General features: G+C 40.3%; 2 protein-coding genes across 5 annotated transcripts in view; one reads left to right on the forward strand and one right to left on the reverse strand.

The window, feature by feature from the left end:
- Prkn (parkin RBR E3 ubiquitin protein ligase) overlaps positions 1 to 22,067 on the reverse strand; it is a 1,186,369-nt gene extending 1,164,302 nt beyond the window's left edge. For all 3 annotated transcript variants that reach the window (XM_085687456.2, XM_085687459.2, XM_085687454.2), the window contains exon 1: positions 21,915 to 22,067. In XM_085687456.2, coding sequence (XP_085543582.1) covers positions 21,915 to 21,921 — 7 coding nt within the window. In that variant the 5' untranslated portion in view covers positions 21,922 to 22,067. The remainder of the gene's footprint in view (positions 1 to 21,914) is intronic.
- A 52-nt stretch (positions 22,068 to 22,119) lies between these two features.
- Positions 22,120 to 24,725, forward strand: part of Pacrg (parkin coregulated) — a 458,578-nt gene continuing 455,972 nt past the window's right edge. Inside the window, exon 1 of one of the 2 annotated variants that reach the window (XM_085687467.1) lies at positions 22,120 to 22,645. In XM_085687467.1, coding sequence (XP_085543593.1) covers positions 22,490 to 22,645 — 156 coding nt within the window. In that variant the 5' untranslated portion in view covers positions 22,120 to 22,489. The remainder of the gene's footprint in view (positions 22,646 to 24,725) is intronic. The other variant, XM_085687463.2, reaches the window with a different exon arrangement.

Below are 24,725 nucleotides of genomic sequence, written 5' to 3' on the forward strand. Positions count from 1 at the left end.
TCTTTCTGAATTGTTAAATTCAATACCTTTGGACACCCTTCTTCAAAGTGACCCTTTCCAGCCAGTCTTTAGTATCCGATGCTTCCACTAATCACTTATAGTCTTTCTTAGTCTTTCCATTTTTTCTCAATTCAAAAAATGCTATATAGCCTTCACAGTCTCTTTCAAGGCTCCTCCTTCTAATGGGTTAGCCATCATTCTAATCACTACTAAAGTTTCCTTTGTTACATGCCCCATAAAACATTTTGTTACTACTTTGTGTCTGTTTCCTCTCCCCAAAATGTGAGTTCCAATGAAGCAATATCTGTATCTAAAAACATTCATTTTTGTTTGAAAACACCTCCCTGGTTATTCTCAAAGATCACCAAAACCTGTTGAATAAAGGAATCAGAATGCTGAACATTAGTATCTAAGAACAAATATTAATTTGGATATGTCAAAGCTAAACTTGTAAAGTGAAATTACAGGCAACAGAAAAGTAACTTGCCTTGTAGTACAAAGGAATATATAAATGATATATCGTAGTAATAAAATATATTATTTCATAATATTCATTGAAAAAGTTAAAACTAAACATAGAAACAGATTTTTATCAGAATATTGGTAACATCAAAATTGTTTCATGGATTAAAAGAATTGTTTTAAGTTCTCTAAAATTTTACTTCAATTGGCCAGTACCAGAATTACATATTACATCAGTAACTTTCATAAACTACTGATGAACATAAGAAAAAATATACAAAAGTGTAACACACTTGTCATGCCACTGAAAATACCAACAGCTGGGAAGAATGTTCAGCAAAGGAGGAAGAATAAAGTCTCTTCAGAGCATTCATGATCAGGTTTTGCATCTAGCACATAAATTATGTCACCATATGTTTAGAATTACCAAAGGTGTAACACAGAAAAGTTTCCATTTCTAAACAAAGCATACACTTCAAAACAAAACAAATGGAAGACAGTGATCACAGACTGGGAAGAGTCGCCTTTAAACTCATTTCTTTATAAGTCATCCCCATGTACCTTCTGTTACAGAAAGTGCATCAGTGAAGGCTGGGGAGATGGACAAGTTTGTGAAATACCAACATCACCAGCATGGGGACCCTGCATTCACAGAACAAGGCAGATGTGCCTGTAATAGCATGCTAGATGCAGACATTGTAAAGTCTGTAGAACTTGCTGATCTTGTAGAGTGTTGCCTTTCTGGTAAGCTTCAGATTCAATAAAAGACCTTGTCTCAACAATAAAATAGGGAGCAATTGAGGACAACATGAATTGAATCTCGGGCCACCACATGCGTGTGTATGCCCGTGTGCACACATACACACACACACACACACACACACACACACACACACTCAAATAAAAATCACTTAAAAACTATCATATAAAGCATCTGTGCAGCTGAATATCACCTATAAATTGAGGTGTTTTTAAAATATGGAGCTAGAAAACATTATTTTGAGTGAGGTAATCCAGACCCAGAAAGATAATTATCACATGTACTCACTCATAGGTGGTTTTTAAATATAAAGCAAAGAAAGCCAGCCTACAAACCACAATCCCAGAGAACTTAGACAACAATGTGGACACTAAGAGAGACTTACAAAGATCTAATATACATGGGAAGTAGAAAGTAGAAAAAGACAAGATCTCCTGAGTAAATTGGGAGCATGGGAACCTTCGGGGAGGGCTGAAGTGGGAGGGGAGAGGCAGGGAGGGGAGCAGAGAAAGATGTAGAGCTCAATAAATATCAATAAAAAATTAAAAACATGACCTTAAATTTACCTAGACAATTATTCTATGAAGAAATTATGAAATATAGCTAAAAGAACCCAGATCTTACAACTTAGTATTTATGTAAAATTCGCATTATTGATGAACTTCAAGTACTATAAATTTGGCCAGCTACAGAAATCAATGTTTTAAATATCTAATGTGATCTATTTGAGTCTTTGGTTTACTAAGACTGCTCCTTTGAAATCATGTCCTCTATTTTGAAAGAAAATCTTGTCTAGTTCCCTCATAGAGGACATTACACAAAAGTTAAACATCTCAATTACCAGCTAACAATAAGCAGAGAAGATACATCAAAAAGCTTCATCTGGAGCGAGCAGACAAAGGACACTACTGGATCCAGGTCTTCTCCCTCAGCTCTTCCCCTACCTACTGCCTTCATTCTACAAATGACTGAAGTAAAGGCTCTTTCTTCTCCATCATCTCCTTTGTCTTCTCAAGGCTGCTTGGTCATATTCATCTTGCAGAATGAAGTAAGAAACCTTTCCGGAGCTTTATTCACATTAAGCCGGCTTTCTGATTCCAGTGCTTCAGGACTCGCACAAAGTAATCTCATCTGAAATTGGTGTACAGCAGACTGCCTACCTTCTCCCAGTTCTAGGAACTGATGAAATGAATAGTTTTAAATAGCACTTTCTGAAATGACATGAGAATTAATAGCACATAATTACCTTAGTGTTGACAAGAGATGTTTAACTCCTTCAGTGAGCTTTCCTAATGCACTAACCTCAGAGTGAGGCCTCACTGCATGGATATTATCAGAGGATATATGATGGATAAAGGTATTATACTGATCCAATCACAAAGACATCCTAAAATCATTAGGTAAAAATTAAAAGAACCATCTTCTATTTACTATTTGGAAGGTTTATTTAAGATATCACTATGGTTTGGGACATAAAGGAAAATCTTATTTTATATTCAACCTTTCAACACAGTTATTACAAAAACAATCATGCTCTATGTTACTTAAAAAGGTAAAGTGTAAGTTATGTGTGGTAGTTTAAATGAGAATGGCACCCATAGGTTCATGTATTTGAATGCTTGATACCCCAGTTGAAGAACTGTTTGGAAGGATTAAGAGATATAGCCATAACTAGTGTCTGATTTAACTTGAGACCCACTCCATTAGAGGGAGCCCATGTTCAACATTGTTTGGATGGCCAGGAAATGGAGAGCAGACAGCCCAGAGACCTAGGGTAGAAGCAACATGACTTGTCTAAAACAACAACAAAGGGAAAAGCAGTGGTGATGCTCTGCTATACTCACTGATCAGTGCTTGTCCAGTTGTTGTCAGAGGCTTCATGCGGCAGCAGATGGGAGAGATGCAGACACCCACAGCCAGATATCATGCAGAGGGAGAGTCTAAAGAGGAATCTCCATCATGTCCCTCCCCTTGGCGCTTAGGGAATCCCACCAAAGAGGGGGTGGAAAGACAGTGGAAGTCAGAGGGAATGGAGGACATGAGGAGAACAAGGCCCACAGAATCAACTAAACAGCACTGATACGGGCTCACAGAGACTGAAATGGCAAGCACAGGGCCGGCATGGTTCTACACCCAGTCCTCTGCCATGGGATGTGGATGCTAGGATGGTATTCTGTGGGACTCTAAGAGATCAGGTGTGTCTCTGACTCCTTTGCCTGCTCCTGGGACTCTTCCTCCTGCCTTGTTACCTTGTCCAGCCCTGCTAAGAGTGAGGGCTTTTGCCTTGCCTTGTATTTTGTTTCCTTGTGTTCGCTTGTTATCTCTTGGAGGAACCAGGGAAGAGGAAAGATGGAAGGCAGCTGGAAAGAGTGGGAAAACTATGGTTGGGATGTAATGTATGAGAGAATAATCTATCCGGAAGGAAGGAAGGAAGGAGAGAAGGAAGGGAGGAAGGGAGGTAGGGAGGGAGGGAGGGAGGGAGAGAGGTTTGGCCTTGTTGGAGGACGTGTGTCATTGGCAGTGGGTTTGGAGGTTTCAGAAGTCCACACCAGGCCCAGTCTCTCTCTCTCTCTCTCTCTCTCTCTCTCTCTCTCTCTCTCTCTCTCTCTCTCTCTCTCTCTCTCTCCTCTCTCTCTGCTTGCTGACTATAGATTAAGATGCAGGTCTTAGATACTTCTCCACCATCATCCCTGCCTTAACGCTGTCATATTCCCCTCACCATGATGATGATGGGCTAACTCTGAAGCTGTAAGAAAGCCCCCAGTTAAATTCTTCCTAAGAACTGTCTTAGTGATAGTGTCTCCACACAGCAATACAACAGTGACTAAGACACTATTACAGGACACAACAGGCAGTAAGTACATTCCCTACCTTTGTATTTTAGGACTCTAATGAAGACTACTAAATATAATGAAATAAATCCCTACATTTAATAGAAAAATGTAAAGATTATAACAATGCTATCTTGATACTAGTTAACATTCACACTTTATAGTCATTTTTGTCTTTAATATATGCTAATTAGCATAATTATGTTGTTTAACTCTGTTTTAACTCCTGAGAATATGCCTAAAAAAGATTTTTATTTTTAACTATCTTGAATGAATCAACAGACTGCATTCTCAGTGGACAGTCCAGGTAGATGAAATGTACTACAGAGGAGCTACAATGTTTCTCCATGTGTTTCACATGCACACTGCACTTACCCTAAGCAGCCTAAATATTTGTCAAGGACTGGGTTAAGGACTTCTCATGCATGCTGGGAACCTGTTAAGAGGTATGCAATGTGGCCCCACTTTTTAGATATGAGGGTCCTGGCCTCCATTGTTAAATAGATGGCAATGGGTGGGGCCAGGCTATCAACCAACAGAGTCCAGCACCATATACACCATGAATGCCAAGTGCTCTTCTGTTCAGATTTCTCCCTACAAGATTGCCATTATTTCCACTCTCAGTAAACTATGGAGCTTATTGATTGTGTTTATTCTTTCATCAATTTACTTTGTTCAAGGTTGAACTAAATGTCAGCCTCTAACTCTAGAACTTGTGGGCTAGTGTTAACAAGGGAAATTCCCTTTTGCCAAGACCATGTAGAGCTATTAGTCACAATTAAGCTTGGTTACAAAGTACCAGACTAGCTTGATAAACTGAAACCTTAAAATGTTTTCAATAGGAATGTATTTTGAGCTCAAGACATTTTCTAGAGAACAACCTGCAAAGGACTTTATCTAAAGGGTAGGAAAGGGCAGGAGATGCATTAAGTTTGGGACATAAACCTTGGGACCTAAGAAATATAATCTTAACTGGTTATCTTCAGTGCTTCTGAGAGTCAAATATTGAGAGCAGTCACTGTTCTCACAATTACAGAGCTGCCAGAGTCAACTGTGTCCTCGACATGGGCAAGAAGGGTCTACACACAATCACAGGCATGAGAAGTCTGCAGGAGATGGTGACTAAAACACCCACCTTGAGTGTATACTCTAGAGTGTAAACTGCTCCCCTTCCTGTTAGAAGTCATGTCTCATGCCTTCATCCCCTCCCCATGGATAAACTCTTTCCACTGTCCCTCACTAAAAGAATGAGCACCAGAAACTAAACTAGATCATGACCAGCCAACTTTAGGGTTTCAGTCTGATATTTTGATTTCTTAAGAACTAGGTAAGCAGATGAATGTCTCGGCCTATTTATAGCTATTAGTCATATTTAAATTAGGGGGTTAAATTCCCTGGATGTTCTTGCTAAACTGAAACCTTCAAATGTTTGCAGTAAAAATGCATTCTCAGTTCCAGACACTTCCTAGAGAATAACTTGCTAAGAAAGTTATCAATGTTATACTTTATAAATATTTCTGAATAATAGAAATATTTTCTAGATATAAAAGGTAAGCCTTGATATACTTATTTATAACTAAGAGATGATTGAAGCTACTAACTTAGCTTAGTAAGGTTCTAACTTATAACACTATCATATAGGACTCAAAGATGGCCACGTATGAAATTGTAATACAAAAGAACCTCATTAGTTTGTGCTTTACCTATATTTTAAAAATTATTTGAAGTTCTCTTATTAGTCAGTTTTAAAGCAAATCAAAAACTGCACTGTATCTTCCAATTGTGTAAAGATAAATACTGAAAAATATAATACAAATTTCAAATGTAAAAATATGCCTATTAATTTATATATACTTTACATTTTACTTTTCAAGTAGTGTTCTTTGTTGTTTTTAAATCTGCTACCATTATCACAGAACTTTTTAAATGTCAAAGTTGGGAGAAACTTCATTAACAAGTATTAAAAATAGGTTCTTCCTTTTTTTTTTACCAGTGCATAAGATGCCAGCCCATGTGTAAGACAGACACATGTCTGAAGTGGGATGTAGAAAATAGCTGGACTCTGGGAGGAGAAATGAGGGATGAGGCTCTTTCTTAGACTGTTCTCACTCTTCCTCATCCCTCAAATAATACACTTAAAGATTCCCTTTGTTTTCAGAGACAAACATCTCTAAATTAAACCATTTGCATTGTCATTTCAATATAAAAGTTTAAGACTGTAGCATCTGTCCAAATATCCTGGGCCTTCAATTCTCTCACTCTGTGGATCTTGCATTTTGTATATAGTTCCCCTTTAATGGAGTGAAACCCACTATAATTCTATGAAAAGCCACATTCTCAGGGCTGTGGATCAACTGGCCAAGTGCTTGTGCACAAGCACAACAACTTGAGTCCAGTCCCCAGCACCCATGCTTTGGCAGGCTGGTATGAATTTATACTTCCAGCTCTGGGGAGGCAGACGGAGGAGATTCTTTTGGGCTCACTGGCCAGCCAGCCTCACTTAATCAGTAAACCCCAAATTCCAGAGATAACCCAAAAGATAAGATGAATGGCTGTCCTGCCGAATAACAGCTACGAGTAACCTATGAGCTCCAAATGAGCACTTCCAAACAGATATACACAGACAGACACACCCACTCACATATATACATACACCTTCACACGTACACAAATAGCCCCTGACACACAAACATCCTCAAGTATAAAATCTAAATACACTATTTGTGAACTGGCATTCAGTGAATAAGAGCAAAAAGGCACTGGCTTTTGTGAACTTGTTCCTCAAATAACAAGATGTGGAAAAGAGTTTTCAGTCAGGGAAATCCATCAAAACGCAGCATGAGGCCTCGTGAAGTCTCATTCCACTAGAAAACTTAAAAGTAAAACAATGTAAAGATGCATTTAACAGCTTATAATGTTCACAGTATTCTTATCTACTCAACGGCTCAGAAAGAGGCAAGTGGTTTTCTTGGCCAAGGAGAATTCAGGTTCAATTTTTCATGTCCCCATTCTATAAGCCTTGGTCAGCCCTGTGGGAAGATAATTATCAGGGCTAGAGGACAGTCCCTGCTGCTTCTTAGAAGTAAACTCAGGAGCTAAATTAAGGTACTTAGAGGTAAACTCTTGGAGTGTGCAGAGCTTGGCTGTTGGACTCCTGTGGACTCTGGCACTGAAGGCTAAACACTCCTATTTATTTAGAGAGCAGGAAAAGAATAGGGTAGCAGAAACATGGCTTTCTCCATCACCCTTCCAGATTCTGCTAATCAATGGAAGTCACACAGCTAACAACTTCTTGCTATGGTTTGAAAATGCAAGTTTTAATGTGATTTCATTGTAGTGTCCCTGTATTGAAGTGTTTACCATGTAGTTTCAAATTTACCTGACTATTGAAAGAAAAAGAAAAAGAATAGGAAAGAAAAACCAGCAGAAAAGCTGCCATTGTGCAGAAGAAGGACATAAAATTCGAGCCATGAATTAGGGAGGCAAATGAAGGCCCTCTCTTCCTTTATTAGAAATAGAAGAAACAGATTGTGTTCATCTTGCTTAGGGCCAACAGGCGCGCTTCATGGAATACAGCCAGAATCAGTCACAAAGCTCACTCAGGAGTTTTGCTCTGTGAAAAAAAGGAAGCCAGATGGGCTATTTACTTTCAACAAGATAATTCTGGAAGAAATTGTTATAAGTCAAAGAAACTTTTTAGCTTCATCTGCTATTTTAGCCTCTAAACTGATTTGAGAGGCAAGTAGGGGGTGGGGGAACTCTTCGAAAGAAAATAAGAGAACTAAGGAAACAGAAGAGAGTGAAGGGCAACGTCTGAGTAGCTAGGTGGTCCAAGTCTATGTTTCCAGGTCATAACCTGGGGGAGCCACTGTCCGCAGGGACAAGCTATGTGGCCTCTAAGTGCTTTGGCTTCCTGAAGGGGAGCAAGAATATCAAAATAAAATGACAAGATATGGTTGAGGATTAAGTCACATGAATCAGGAAGAGCACCTGAAACACAACGTACAACATGAGAACTCAGTAGACGTCAGACATTTTTACCTATTCTCTTTTACCTCCTTTTGTGAAACTGAAGGAAAGCCATCAAAGACAGAAATAAATAGGTCACTGCCTACACAATTCCTAAGAACATAAGAGTCCCATGTTTGTGTAGCTCCCGATGATAAAATGAATACAATCTGTTGATGGTATTCATGAGTTTGAAAATGTCTCTTTTATTTTACTACCATAGGGGCAAAAAGAACTCAAATAATTTATCATTAGATGGATCAAATCTTGAGTTTTTCTACTTAAAAATTACTTCTTTAAGCAAGATTGCTTTGTATTCATATAAAACACATTAAGTTTTGAGGTAAATATATTATGTACATACGTATATAAATATGCATATAAAGACCAAACTAAAAGTTTTCAAATTAAATTATGGGAAGATTAGGCATTCAAGCTTTTGTGCTTATATTATTCAAACCTAATGTTCTAAATAAAAGATACTCTCAGAAAGCAATGCACAATTACATTTAGTCTATTGTGATTACTATGGCAAGAGGAAGGAAGTTCATTTTAAAAGGATTATACAATATGAAAAACTAGAACAAAAATGGCAGCCTGGTTATCTTTGGATTGATTATTTTTGTTTTTGTTTTTGTTTTGTTTTTCGAGACAGGGCTTCTCTGTAGCTTTAGAGTCTGCCCTGGAACTAGTTCTTGTAGACTAAGTTGGCCTCAAACTCACAGAGATCTGCCTGCCTCTGCCTCCCAAGTGCTTGGAGGTGTGTGCCACCACCACCCAGCTAGCAGGATTGATCTTGAGACTATCACAAATACTCCGCTTTCCTGTAATATTAAAATATTTTCAATACACTGGACAAAGTAGAGAGAGCTGATTCCCTTTAAAACAATATGACAGAACTTTCCTGATTTTTTTGTTTTGTTCTAGGTTTTTGTTTTTGTTTTGATTTTTGATTTTTTTTTTTTTTTAGACAAAGTCTCACTCTGAATCCTAGAATGGTCCTGAAGTCAACTCAGTTCTCCCCTCTCTCCTGGGTGTTAGAGGCATAGGCATAAACAGCCATCCCTTGCTGAACAGTGTTAAACAAGTAAAACATGGAATGAAATATCTGTTTTCTTATCTACTCCCTGAATCTTCATTTTTAAAATATATATTATTGGACTAAGTCAAAGGCCCAACGTCTGAGAGCCTTTGTTGTTCAGTTTCAACACTGGCTTGTCCCTGCATAGAGCGATGTCAATCTCAGCGAGCCTCAGCGAAGCTCAGGAGCTTGTGGAATCCTGTGTGTCCTTGTGTTTTGTATCCCACACAGCATACTGGTTTGGGGAGACTTCAAGGGACTAATCCCCTTCTTCCCTGAGATTTCTCTCATGACTACGGTAGAAGATGAGAGGTGAGGCAACTTCTCTCCATGGCAAAGAAGCAGGCATATTTACTGCTTATAATTCCCTAAACCCAGAGTTCCACAAGGGTCCTGCTCTCACACATAGCATCCGCAAGTCCCACAGTATGTGTGAGGGAGGGAACAGAGAACAGTGTCCATGGTAGCCTGGTGCTGCAGGTTGGGCTAAGCAGAATGCTGACAGGATACTCTAAACAAAAGCAGCCGTCTGTGACAATTATAGAAACCCACTGAAGTAAGGCTCAGTCAGCACAATGTTCTACATTCGAAGTTTGTCAACTAATATGAAGAATCTGCTAATATCCCATCTGGTCTTACCTTTGGAACACTTTAATGTGGCAATAAATTCACACCCATAGTGACCTGCACTCTATGTAAGGGAGAACAGGGCATGGAGTGGCTCTCCACCAGGCATGAGGGCTGCATTCTGAAACACCTATTGTCCCCATCATTACTAGCAATGACAGACTTTCTGAATGAATACCCAGTGAACTCCCTGATTGGAGACTTTGGGTGGATGGAGAGTAGGGAGACTGGATGAAATCAGAACTACACACTGACCTCATTCTGATGCTTAGGGTCCTATTGGTTGCAGCCATAACTTAATTTTGTATCAGACAGCTTAACAGACTTGTTTCTAGCCTTTGTGGTAGGATTAGTCATACTGACCATGGTGTGACATATTAACATTACAGCTCAGAAGAAGTCAACAGAATGGCATGAAATTCTGAAAGGATGATTTCTTCCTGGATGCCTTGCTCACCACATGTCTTATTGTGCATGCAGATGTTCCTGGTACTGGCCAGTTATTTCCCTTGACCATATCTCGAGGTTCTCTATATCATCTTAAGAAATTCACCAATGCCTATCTCTAGATAAAGAGTGGGTTTCCTTATGGTTTGTTATAGCAGTGGTGGATTCTTAAAATTGACTGTCCTTCATCTGCAAGGCAAGCACACAACATGAACAGCATTCATCTGGATCATATCACAGCACCTCTGTGAAATTTGGGGACAAAGAAATCTGTAAGTTTAATGATGCTTATTTAACTTTCCACATCATAGCAATGGGGTCCTAAGTCTCTGATCTATAAGTCTTATAAGTCTGCACTGTCCACGCTATATTTAGACATGATGACTTATCAGCTTGTAAGGAGGGCCAACACCTCGACATGTGACCATGTAAAGTCACATCCAGTACCCACTCCAGTACCCACTCCCAGACAGAATGTTCACATAGGAAAGTACACAAATGTACTAAACTGCATCATTTTACCTAGATTTTGTTTGTTTTATGTTTGTTGGGTTATGGTTTTTGGTATGGGGGTTTCACTATGTAGCCTCAGCTGTCCTGGAATTCATTCTTTAGACCAGGCTAGCCTTGAACTCAAGAGATCCTCCAATCTATGCCTCCTGCGTGCTGAGACTAAAGGGGTGTTCTGCCACTACCCAGCTTACCTAGATGTTTTTTGTTTGTTTTTATGACAATCAAGAAAAAAATCTTTATACACAAACATCCAAACCAAGTCACTAATTTTTATCTTCTAGAACAGATGTCTGACTTTATTCCAGCTCCCCTGAGCAGCAGTACATCTATCAGGGTCCTGGTTGGCTTTCTGTTGCTTCATAAAAGACTGACCAGAATCAACTCGGGGAGGAAAGGGTTTATTTACAGTCCACCATCAGGGGAAGGCAGGAATTCAAGGCAGGAACTGAAGCAGGCAGCATGCAAGAAGTTGCTTACTGGGCTACTTCCCTAGGGTTGTTCTGTTACCTTTACTGTGCCCAGGGAGAGCGCCACTCACAGTGGGCTGGGTCCAGTTATATAATAAGAAATTGCCCACAGGCCAATCTGATGGAAGCACTTTCCAACTGAGATGTCTTCTTCCCAGGTATGTCTAGGTTTGTGCCAGCTGATATCAATTATGATAAAGGAGAAGATTACTTTAGATTCACTCCTGAAATGTGGGGAACTATGATGTATATAAGACATTGTTTTTTGATAGCATGGTGGGAGGGGCAATTTGGGATATGTTTGTATTTATTCCAAGTTTTTTTTTTAATTTACTTTATGTACACAGTGTTCTATCTGCATGTACACCTTTACGCCAGGAAGAGGACATCAGATCCCATTACAGATGGTTGTGAGCCACCATGCAGTGACTAGAAATTGAACTAGGACCTTTGGAAGATCAGTCAGTGCTCTTAACTGCTGAGCCATGTCTCCAAACCCACAGTTTTACTTTTAAAAGAATAATAAGTTAATCCAACAAATAATAAACCTACCCCATGGAGACTGAAGAATAACGGCAAGAGCATTATTTATAAAATTTGTCATTTGTTAAACACAGGGACAAAAATAGTATGCCAGATTTAGAGAAGAGTCGAAAGTTCTACAAAAGTAAAGTATTCAAGGGTTCAAATTTCACCTTTGGAAATTTAATAAAAAGATTGAAATGCCACCACATACCTTTTGCATGCTTATTAGCAAAAGACACAATACTTCACTGTAATAGTCAGACTTCTGGCTGAGTAGATATGAAATGTGATTGAAAACTATTCTAAATTTATTGCTCTATAACATACATAAATTTTAAAACCTGAGCTGAAAACTCGAAAAATTCATGTCACTTTGGAAGGTAATTCCATATTCACTTGAATCCCTACTTCATTAAAAATAAAAATGAATGGTTTTCAGAACAACCAGACATGAGCTTGATGGATGATCATGTCTCCACCTCCTGTGAGCAATGAGAAAAAAGTAGCTATGTTTATTAATAACGCTCCATATCCTAGGAAATAGATAAGATGCTTTTGGCACACTGGGTTATTTAATTATGAGGAAGCACTGCTGGAGGTGTACTTGCTCATGGTAAACAGAAACAAATAACTCAAAACCACGCAGAATTCCCAGTGAAAACATTAAAGTTAAACTTGTCTTTTAGATATCATGAAGGAACACGCTTAGAAAAGTTATGAGAGAAATCAGACTTCCGCCCTCTGATGTATCCCACCAGAGTCTGTATGTAAGCAGGGTTGGGAAGCTGATGCTAAAGCCTTGCAGAGGACAGAGTGATGTCACCAGAATAACCCGAAATACTAAAAGCATGGAAATAAATGTTTTTCCTTTTAAAAGCAACCTCAGAATAATTAAGATAAATGTCTGTCTAAATTAAATTGCCATGAAGTTTTCTCTACAAGGCTTTAGGCACTATAAGCACCCTTGACTTTGGCCTGTCATGCTTCTTCAATAAATCATGCAGCAGTCTAGAAGTCAATTGAAATGATTGAATCAAGGAAAATCAAATTTTTTAACATTTAGTTTCAGTAATGTGATTACGAAGCTTTTAGTGATATTGTAATTACTTTGAAGCTTTGAGCATATGTTTCTATTGAAAGTATCCCATAGAGAAAAGCTACACTAGGGAAACAAGTAAATACAGACCCCAAAGGAGAAAAATGTATTGATATGAAGTTAAAAGCTAAAGATAAAAGAGACAAAGCATCCATGTGATTTATATTCTAAGCATCATACATAGAGCAACCACTTTCAAACCCCAGCATCATGAAAAATTCAAATAATTAAATGTCTTTCCTCTAAGAGTTAGCACTAGAGAAACACCAAGGAGAAGCAACAGTAAAGAACAGGGCAAAGAAAGAAAAAAAGCATCCTGGACTAGTCTAGGGCACTTTGCATAGGAAAATACTGCAGATAAAATCTTCCTCTTGAGTTTAATGAGTCTCCTCTGAGTCTGAAACATTTTACATGTATTTAGCATTTATCAAATCAGGCTATAGAGTTATTCACTCTTTTCCTACCTCAACATTTACTGAGATGCGGCTGGGCTTAGAGACTAAAGATAGCCAAGATGAGGCTGAACCCAGCTGAGACAAATGGCGCCAGAGAATGGATTCTTCCAAGGACACTGGAGAGGAGAAACATTTCTACTGCCATTCACTCAGCAGTCACCTCTTACGTAAAAACATACTTCTTCCTTCAAGAATGAGGTATTGTGTAAACAAACAACAACATAGAGTCTTTAGGATTTAGCAGAAGGAAATGATTCTGTGGAAAATATAAAACCTACAGACCCTCTCAGGATTAGTTTGTTTTGATTACATCAAAGTGTTATTTGTCCTAATACCTTGTAGACCCTGCCTGGTGGGAAACAATGTAACAGATTCAAAGGGTTTAGCCCGCTAAATATGAGCCTCTGTGTGCCTAGGTCTCTGTGTAAACCTAGAGCTTACTGATTCCTTGAAGGAGCTGGCTAGCCCACATAATGGATCTGCCTGTCTCTGCCCAACTCTGCTCCTGGAAGGAGTACACCACCAAGTCTGGCTTTTAGTTTAGACACTGGGGGCCCACACTCATGTCCTTGTGTTTGCTTCTTTACCCATTGATGCACCTCCCCAGCCCACCATTTTCAAATTTAAATCAATTCTTGCCTTTCAGCCATAGGTAGCCACTTCCTGCTATTACTTTTGATGATATCCAAGTCATGAACTTAAATTTGCCTGATCACTGACCTCTGCAGCTGTCAAAGTTTGCTTCCTCTGCTGAAATTCACCAAAATACAGTATGCTAACTTGTAGAACGTTATGATAAATCATAGCCATGATTTTGATGGTAACCAAAAGTAAATAAGAATCAGAATGGTCCTCATGCCTCAACTATCTTTTTATGTAAATTTTTCACATCCATTCCACCATTAAGATCAAGCAATCCCTCATTACTCAGAACAAAGCCTCCACTCTCCAACATGGCACGGAATACTTCTCTGAGGTGCCCTACACATTCCCTACAAATCTTACACATCACTTCTTCCTCAGCTCCTTCAGGTCAAATGCTGGTCCTTCCTCAGTCCAGGCCCTGCTAACAACTCTTTCCTCTTACTCACAGTCCCTCTTTATGAAGCCCACTGTCTTAGTTGGAGGTTACTTTGCTGGGTTCCCAAGCCTGAACACAGCCTATTCTGGAAAGAGCAGCTTCCTCCATTACAGCAAGCCTCTCTGTGCCTGCCACAAGCCCTGAGAATGAGGTCTAAAGAACACTGAACATTCATATTCTTAATTTGCCAATAAAAAAAATGAACCTTTGCCTTTTTCAAAAATGAAATTCTGCTTCTATTTTAAAACTATAGCCCACATTTTCTTTAGACATTCTTCTAACTATATTAACAATGAAAAATGGGCCATAATTCAGACAATACTCTTTCCTGAAGCCAAAATCTATACTGACATACTTAAAAACTGAAGTAAATTAAGCTACCAGATTGTTCTTTTTCCTTCTCAACTTTACTAAAATTTATTCTAAATTTTTAACTGTGTAATTTTCAGCAAGTCAGATTAGTTAGTATTTGCAACAGGCAAGACAATGTTGGTCTATTACAGAAGATCAATAACTGTCTAATATTCACAGCAAACTCAAATCAGAAAGCAAAACATACACGAAATGCTTATTGGCTCCTGTTTTGCCTGATCATCTGTTGTTATGTAAAGTCATTTTTCCTGTCAGAAGCCTAGCAAAGCTTTCCTTTCTCTATGGGATGGAAATAAACAACCCAGGCCATTAAACTGGCCAGCGGCAACTCACTATTGCAGTCCAGGGGAGCATGCACAGGTTCTGGGAAAACTGCCTTGGCTATGCCCTTGGTTGCTGTTATCAACTAGTCCGTGCAGGAGTGGAGGGCAAAGATTAGACTCCTCACATGCAACATTACTGCAGGACTGCACTACGTTTAAAACAAACAAAAACAGTTCTACTGTCAATTCAAGGGGTTCTACCTGTCTTTCCGCAGCAGCCACACCTTCAAATGATAATGACCGCCTACTACAGGGGTAGATAAATAACATTTTCTCAAACTGTCTAAGCTCCAGGGCCTGCAACCTGTGACGCCCACAGCTGTGGCAAAGGGAACTGCAGCTGAGGTTACATAAGGTCTGGGGAAGGAGCTATCCAGGTGGCCCCTAAATGTACCCACAAGTGTGCTCAAAGACGAAAGAAACCAACCCCCTGTCCAGAAGGCAATGGGGCTGAGCATCCATGGCCCACACCTGTGATCCCAACATACTCCAGACGAGCTGAGTGAATCTCATGACAGAAACCAGCCCTGGGCAACATACAAAGAACTGTCTCAACACAAACAAACAAAAGACTCAAGCAGGAGGAAAGAAGTAAGGAGTAGGGGAGGAGATGATGGCAGCCACAGCAGCAGCAGCAGCAGTGTGACAATGGAGCAGCACACAGAGAGGACGGTGAGGCCAAGGTCTTCTCTAGGTAAAGAGGGCCCTCCCCGGAGCCTACAGAAGGAAGGCCTGCTAACAAATCATCTCAGGAATTATCAGAGCATAATTTATGATAAGCCATTAAATGTGGTAATTTGTTATCGTAGCAATGAAAAACTAAATGAGTCACTAAGACACGCCTCCAACACATATGAAGAAAAACTGACGATGAAAGAAACTGAAACAGTGGTTCTCAGGTTTCTGTTCCTGAAAATGCCACATTCAAGATCACAGCATTAAAGAGCTTCTCGTGTATTATCATTTAAATTTTTCCTGGCATTAATTAGCAATGAGAGTATAATTAATTCAATACTTATAACAACTATGGGGCATTTGTTTTACACTGTATGTCTGTGTGTGGCGTGCCCTGCCCTTCGTGCTCTCCCTTATCTCGCTGAACCTGGGACTAAGCCAACAACCAGCAAGCACAGTAATCCTCTTCCCCCAGCACCCCAACACACAGCACTGGGGTTTCACACACAGGGCCTTGCCTGAATTTTTTCATGGGAGTTAGGATCCAAACTTGATTATAAGTACGCACAGCAAGCACACATAGCCACTGGGTCATCTCTCCAGCCCCATTTGTCTTATTCTTAAGGGTGTTTCAAACGTGTTGCTTTTGGACAGTTCCAAAATATTATATGTTGAGTACTAGAGTTCCAAAAATTCTTACAGCTCCAAAATAATATTTTGGGAATATACTTCCAGGTATTTCACACATAGAAATGAAATACTACTATGCACTTTTCAATTATGGCAACTAAGTTCTTGTTTAAAACTTTTTAAATAAATCTTTTTAATAATTAAAAAATCACACAGTTAACAATATTGAATCACTAGTGCTTATCACCCTATCATTTCTCAAAGACAAGGAAGTCATTACCTCCTCTAACATCTCACATTACCCCTGTGCTGACTAATCTGACTTCCATAACACGTACCCTATTGGTTATAAAATGTTTAAACTAACTGAGAAGCAAGAATTATTCCTAATAAATGTATAAGCAATAATTATGGCAATGACTTGCTCCAACAGGGAAGGTCCCTGAAAGTTAAATTCCCAGAAAAAAAAAATATTTCAGAATTGTTCCTTCCATGTCTAAACAAAACAGAATTCATGGTGCAATGTCTGTTCTGGCTAGTTCTGTGTCAACTTGACATCTGACAGGAGGAAACATCAATTAAGAAAATGCCTCCAAAAGATCAGGCTGTAGGCAAGATGCAGGGCATTTTCCTAATTAGTGATCTATAGGGAAGGGCCCAGCCAGCCCATTGTGGGTGCTGCCATCCCCGGTCTGATGGTTCAGGGTTCTGTAAGCAAATAGACTGAGCAAACCATAGAATGCAAGCCAGTAAGCAGCACCCCTTCATGGCCTCAGCATCACGCCCTGCCTCCAGGTTCCTGCCCTGATGTCCTTCAAGGCTAAACACTGCTGAGGAAGTGTAAGCCAAAGGAATCCTTTCCTCTTCAAGTTGCTTTGGTCGTGGTGTTTTATCACGGTTATAGTAACCTTCACTAAGAACGCCCATGAACCACAGGCATATAAGACAAGAATATAGATCTGTTGTAAAACTTCATCATGGCAGCAAGTCTTCATGTGGTTGATATGGTCAATACCATCCACAACACATTTCAAAAAAAAATTATGGCAGGGATAGAATCAAAATAAGAAGAGAAATTCCTTTGCCTACCCATTGGGCAGCTCATCAATTCCTAAATGAACAAGAGTGGATACTGAATGATATTAAACCTTCATCCTATTACACTCTGTTTGTATCATATACAAATATTATATCTAAATTGAGCACACAGCAGAACACAATTCCCATGTAATAGTATGAATACAAACATCACACTCTGCTTATATAATGGACAGAGTAAAGTTTGTACCACATACACTTTTATCATGCCAAGTAAATCACAACTCATAGGGATAAATGGATTCCTATTTCTGTTTCCTTCCCTACAGAATAGATGCACACACACACACACACACACACACACACACACACACACACACACAGAGAACATTCCTGGGCAGCACCACTAAACATAGTCCTTATAAAGAATTAATACTGGAATGGTTACTGTCAATTGAAACATCTATTAATTCAAGAAAGAAAACACTCTATTTAGTGAGAGAGGACTGGGAAGATTGGACTAGCCTGACAGAGTCCTAGGTGATCAGGAAACGCAGTCCCAGGGGAAACAGGACTGCTAACTGCACCCCTTCTAACCACAGCCTTCCTCTATGAGACGAAATAAGTAAACCATGTTTGGGGGCTGCAATACAAATCAGCTAGCTGTCATATAAGTCTCAGTCTTTAATATTATAAATGTGAGAAGGAAACCATTCAGAGTACTACAAAGAAACGTTTCAAATGAGCTCATTAAATGCAAATTAAAACAGAAACATTGAAAAAGCACTGGGCTACCACTAAAGGCTGAAGAAACAGCAGGTAAGAAACAATTCTCATTGATCAAAGAACTGAAAGCTAACAGAATAAAGTATTTTGTATTGAACCTGGTTCATGAATATTAAGCATTTTGAAATAAGGAGAACTTTTTCTTTCTTTTTCTTTTTCCTTTTTTGTGGAGGGGCAGGTGGGGGTTCAAAGAACCTTTAGAGGTAGGGGTGGATTTGCATATATTAATACCAAGTCCTTCTACTGTATCATTTTCAAACCACAGAGCTTTGAATTTAAAAAAAAAAAACTGCAGACTTCAGAAAAGCCTTTAGAAATAGGACCAACATTTGTAAAGGACATAAGGTTTTTTCAGAGGCTTTGGACCCAAAAGAGGACTGAATAAAATTATACAAACTCTTCTCCCCAAAAGTTCCGTAGAGCCCATGTTGTGACGCAGTGGCACAAGGGCCCCTCGTGACAAACAGTCTTAGATGAGGAGCTTCTTTCATTCAATATTATTAAAAGGACAAGGCAAACATACAGTACATTCTCATACAACGACAAAGTCCAAGACTGAAAATCCCCTGCAGGAAAGTTTAAAACAAAGTCAGATGTTGGGTCAACAGTCAATATAGACAGAAAATTTACAATGACAAAACATTTTTTTTGTCTACTCCATCCTTGTATCGTTGGCACCGACTCACAGTATCAGACACAGAATCCATGCTCAATGCTGGAATCTGCTTTTGTAAAACTAAATCATTATAAAATGAAGTACTTTTCCTAAAACTCATCTCAAAGTAAAATGTTTACCCATTATCTATAAACAAGACAATAAAAAATACTTGCTGTAAAGTGATAATAAAATGTGTACTGACACTGTCAGAGAGGACAGGGCCACTGACAGCACGGACAGCAGGCACACGGAAAGACCTATGGCTACTGAACACGCACTCAGAAGAGAGAACACATTCATAGCTAACATCATAAAATTGGAGAATAGACAGTAACAAGTGTGATCTTTATATGCAGTTAAATTTGCTAAGAGATTTTCCACAAGATATAGAAAATAATTTTTAATCAATTAAAAAAAAAACACCTTTGAATGGCACCCAGGTCTAATGAATCCTAGGATACATCACCGACTGAGCTACATTTCCATCTCAAAAACCCTCGGCAACACCGAGCTTTCATTTAAGAACTTCCTATCTTAATTGTGTGAGTACCCATGTACTTTAATAGCTGATGTTATCGAAGGCCTAAATGTATAGGACATTTAGAACAATTCACAATTGTCACCACTAAAATTCAATTTTAAACACAAAGAAGTGCTCGTTTTTTAAAAGATAAAAAAAATTAAAAGAGGTGCTCAGTTAAGTTTTCTGAAGCTTTTCATTATCTTGAATCCTTTCTCCATACCTCACAAAGGCAAACTTTTTCATTGACTTCAATTAAATTATGATTTAAGTTTGTCTGGGTCAAGACATTTAACATATCAATCATAATCCAAGAGGGAGATAAGAGTACCTTTAAAGCCATCCCTAGGACAAGAAGGAATCCTCTATTTTGAAACAATAAAAAGAAAATTGTTTTATGGGTACTGAAATATTTGTCCCCTTTCCTCATATCTGGCCAGGAAACCAATCCATAGGATTTTTCTCAGAGGAAAGCAAGGACTTCAGTGAAAGAGGGGGTGCATTGCCTGCACTAGGAGAATGAAGCAAGGCAGGAGAATATAGGGATAAACAGCCCCAGCTCTGTAGTGCTGAGCAGTGTAAGATGCTGTCCAGTTTCTAGAGATATCTACGTGTCCTTTGACCTGCAACAGACCTCTGGATAGAGACTGTCTTCCTTCGCTTCCTGGCTCAACGATGAGTCACAAAAGTGCAAAAGACCCAGGCCTTCCTTAGAATTGATCCACTCTCGCCTGCTCTGACTGTTGCCAACACACCCAAGTCAGAACTGGCAAGTCAGAAGCTCATTAAAAATGGCTGCCAATAGCACTAGGAAATAAAACTAGGTGAACTAAATAATTTGACATTTCTTTTGCAGTTTTTTAAATATGCAAGTTCAAGTTCCTTTTCACGGGATGGGGGACAGCGATTTAACCATATGTGTGAAAGACACACTTATTCACTGTACAACAATCGTTAGTGAAAGTGAAGGAACAGGGCTTAAATTCACCCTGTATCTCATTTGTTCTGTCAGTAATGGATTCAGTTGTGACACCAAGATATCACACTTCTTATTAAGAGAGTTCCAGATAAATCTTAATAAAACTGCCTAAATGTGTTCCATCCTAAAAGTTATTAATATAATTTATTAGATTCTTTATACAAATAATTATTTCTAGTTCTTAATTCCTGTCTTTATAGGATATTTGCGCCTCAAAAATCATTCACAAACTAGATTGAGTTGGAAGAAACTAAACGTGTGCAATTCTCTTCAAAATATGAAATATTTCTTTCTTGTAAAATCTCCCATAATTTTTCTAATCTCTCCTACTTGGTTCACTGACTCAGTTCAGGTTTGTGTTTACAAATCAGCTCTTAAGGAGACATCACTGGAAAGGCTCAGTAAGATTCATAGAAATGTACCTTTTCTATAAATTTAACAAGTTTCCAATTCTTTTCAGCAAAAAAAAAAAAATGCACACTACCCTACCAAGGCGAGAGAAGCTGGCCATCTGTCGCTTGTGCCTTTGCTTCCGGGAGGAGGTTAGTGACCTGGCATGAGTCCCCCAAAGAGGGGTAGAAAGAAGGCTGCGTGCGCACTCTAACCTAACTTTCGTAGGTAAAAGCAGACGTAGCTACTCGCACCATGTAAAGCATTTATTTCATAGAGCCACCTCTCATCTGTCTTCTGCACACACCTCGGATAGATCCAATTCAAACGTGCTTGAAGTGATACGTCTCAGGCATAGACCACAAACAAAATCACCAAAGTGTCAAGACACCGTTGGCAGGCGTCTACAGTAAGGAAACCGTCGAACAAGAATATTCGCTCAGCACCACTGCGCATTTCTACTCATTTTGGGGGAGAACCCGAAGTGATTGGGACTTTGACATCTCTGAGAGGATCTTTCAAACCTTTCTACTTCACGGTGCTTACAGCGACCCGAGTGGCCCCTTCCAAAGCTGCACTTATCAGACAGCTGCACCCGGTCGCCACCTGTCAAAGGACTCCACCTTGGCTATGACCTACTCTCCGCTACTCTTTCGCCTCAGATCTTCGAGGAGACATTTTTTTTTTTAAAGACAGTACTGAAGGTGCAAGGTGCCATCTCTTTGGAGCCCATTACTTCCACCAGTAGAACTCTTACTGGGGGCTTCTTAAAAGTCCTGCAGGGTCTGAACCTGCCCTAGGGTGAAGGACAGCATGACAGTCCCCGACAGGTGCAGACCTAGGCTGCCCGTCGCTCAGGGGTGGCAGAGTGCCAGGCTGCTGACCGTGTGGGACGAGCCCCGCCGTGGGAGGGCGCCGCGGTGCAGCCGGGTGTCCGCCCGCGGGGATGCCTGCCCTGGGCAAGGGCGGCGTGGGACACACCGGACCCGGTCACTCGCGGGTCCCCGGGGCCGAAGACGCCCACCGGGCGGGCGGAGCGCGGCGCACACGCCTTCGCCCTCCCCTTGTGTCACCGACAGGTGGCTCGGGCCAGCCCCCGCGGCTCGCGCTCGGACCCGTGGGGTGTGACGTGGCGCCACGCACGGGCGCGGGCGGCGCAGAGAGGTTGTACCTGGCAGGCACACACGTACCTATCATGGTCACCGGGCGGGTGGTGGCTGCAGGGCGAACAGGGCCTACGCGGGCACCGACACCCGCCCAAGCCGCCCACCAGCGTTTCTCTCGGGTTTAGTCATCCAGGTTGGCCCTCCCCGCGCGGCCGGCATGCCCAGTGCGCGTGAGCATCCGCCCCGAGCGCGAAGCCTGCTGGGAGTTGTAGTTTTAACGCGTAAAAATCTCCTCCTCTGGCCGCGGCCGCCACCGCCGATCGCCCTTTCCGAATTAAGACCAAGGAAACGTGCGTCACGAAGGGGCGGGACTATCGGGCCGAAGTGTTGACGAGTCGCTTAGCAACCAGAAGGCTCATCTTTGGAAGCTTGTTGCGGCTCAAGCCTCGGGTCCCAGCCCTCTTCCCGCCCCTCCCCTCCCCAAAACTCCCTTCACCTTGGAGCTGCCAAACATCTGGATCACCCTGGGCACCACGAGGGGTTGAATTTCTACCAGTAACGCGCCTTTTTACATTTTTCCCCGACCTCCTGCTCACATCTGTAGAACCCCCTGATTGTTCTACCACACTTTTGATAAGACCAAGACGATTTCTAGGAAGATGGTGGCAGAAAAAGAGACCCTGACCTTAAACAAATGCCCAGACAAGATGCCGAAGAGGACCAAACTGCTGCCACAACAGCCGCTCCCGGTGCACCAGCCTCATTCCCTGGTTTCTGAGGGCTTCACAGTCAAAGCCATGATGAAAAATTCAGTCGTAAGTGATCTTCCTCAATTGAACGCACTTTCTCCGAATCAGGGGACACGAGGTTGTAGAGGATGGCTGAACCTAGGATGGATTCCAAGCCCAGGTCCCCAGTGGGTTCTGTTTGCCAGAACTGGCAATGACCAAGTCAGTAGCCCACCCTGCCTATCAGTGTGCAGACAGGTAGGCCAGGTGGTTAGATAGCTTTGGGGACAGGTGATGTACAGGTTTACAAACACTTTCACGAGAGCTTGTGCTTTCACCGTTACCCCAAATTACACGTAAGCTTTTTAACTCGAAGGGGGAAAAATCCTTATCCTTATTGCAACCTAAATTAGTTCCACTTAGAAAAGGACCTTCTAGAGTGAGAATTCTTAGAAGTCATAGACTTGCAATATTTTAACATGAAGCGGTGTACAGCGGGACACACAGACTCCTCAGTATTCTAAAGTAATTTATTTCACCTGGAACACTTTAGCATGCTTAGAATTTACTCAGCAACATTTTGACGAAAAGGTTGAAGTATTCAAAAGCTACTTATGTGAAAACTGGTTCCTGGTAATCCTTTTAAAAACATTTTTAAATAAGATGAGCTCTATTTCAAGTGTCCCTACCAATACAAGTCCTATTTCATGTTTATTACTTGTGGTAATAAAAATAAAATATTTTTAACACCAATGGGGGAAATATTTAAAGGCACACATATACTGTAGCCATATTCATAACACTGCTTTTAAACCTTCTTATTTATTAAATAGCCTCTAATTTGGTATGATAAACCAAGTTTGTCTCTTGAGTAGGCACTGTTTAGAAATGTGAGGTTAAATAATAAATGTAATTTAGTATTTTCAAATTTGTTCATTTTACACCCTGAGAGGATCTTATTATTTAATATATCGCCTTAATGGTATTTTCTATTGTCCCATTATTTCCTTCTTTAATTATTGCAAGCCCGATACTACCTTATTTGTAAACACATACTTAGAGGACACAAATAAAGTAGATCACCTGTAGACTTCCAGCTCAGATTCCTGGGTTGCTAAACAAAACCATATTCCTATATATTTTGTGTTGGTTGGCTTATAGTAGTTAAAATTCTTGGAAGCAGTCTAAAGAATAACAGCCGAGTTACAGGGGGTACTTAGAGTTCACCACTTCTGAGTTCAGTGATGTTGATATTGTTACATTGTAATGTTAAACTCTCTCTCTCTCTCTCCCTCTCTCTCTCTCTCTCTCGGCATATATGCTAGAAGGTCTACTGAATAGATAGTCCTTCTAGTCAGAGCATATATGCCAACTTTCATCTTTTCATTATAGTCACATGTCCCAAAAGCCAACCAAAACCCCTTCTCAAGTGTTGCACTCATTTCCTCTGCAGCCCTCTAGTTCTGTAGGTAATCTCGTTTCAATTTTCCTCCAAGAAAAACACACAGAATTTGCCCTAAGAATTGTAGAAATTATTTATGAGATGATGGTGGCTGGAGACATTGATTATTTGTAAAAATGATTTCTTAAAATCCCAGTGGCAAGTGGTCTTAAGCAGTTTGTGGTTCTTTTGGTTGCATGAATTTCTGTTTTGGTCTTTATAAAAATAAGCAATCTCAAAAGTCTTCGCTCAAAGAATAACACTCAAGTTCATATCAATACAGCATTTTCCGTTAAAAGATGGAAGGAGATACAAAATTTGAATATTTGTTGTTTATTGTCTTTCTTAGAAAAGATAATGAAGCCCATGACCAAAAATCACTTAGTCGGTATGATTCCCTCAAGTCAGCTAAAACTGGACCCTTTATGCACTTATACACCTTATCAGAAAGCAAGTTAGGTCAGGAATAGTGAAGTACAGCACAGCCTCATGCTCAGGAGGCAGAGCTAGGAGGACTAACCCCTGGAGGATAGCCTCAGCTGCACAAGAGGTTAAAATGAAATCTACAGTATTCATGGAGACCCTGTCTTAAGCAAGCAAGCAAGTGTCTGTGTGTGTTTGCACACACACATGCACATACACATTGCAATATGGATACAAGGCTGGATGATGTTCCTTGTAGGCCCCCATTCCAAGCCCATCAGAAAACAGACTAAGAAAACTATA

This window comes from Myodes glareolus, chromosome 1 (assembly GCF_982192425.1).
Source record: "Myodes glareolus chromosome 1, mMyoGla1.1, whole genome shotgun sequence".
NCBI classification, from domain to species: domain Eukaryota; kingdom Metazoa; phylum Chordata; class Mammalia; order Rodentia; family Cricetidae; genus Myodes; species Myodes glareolus.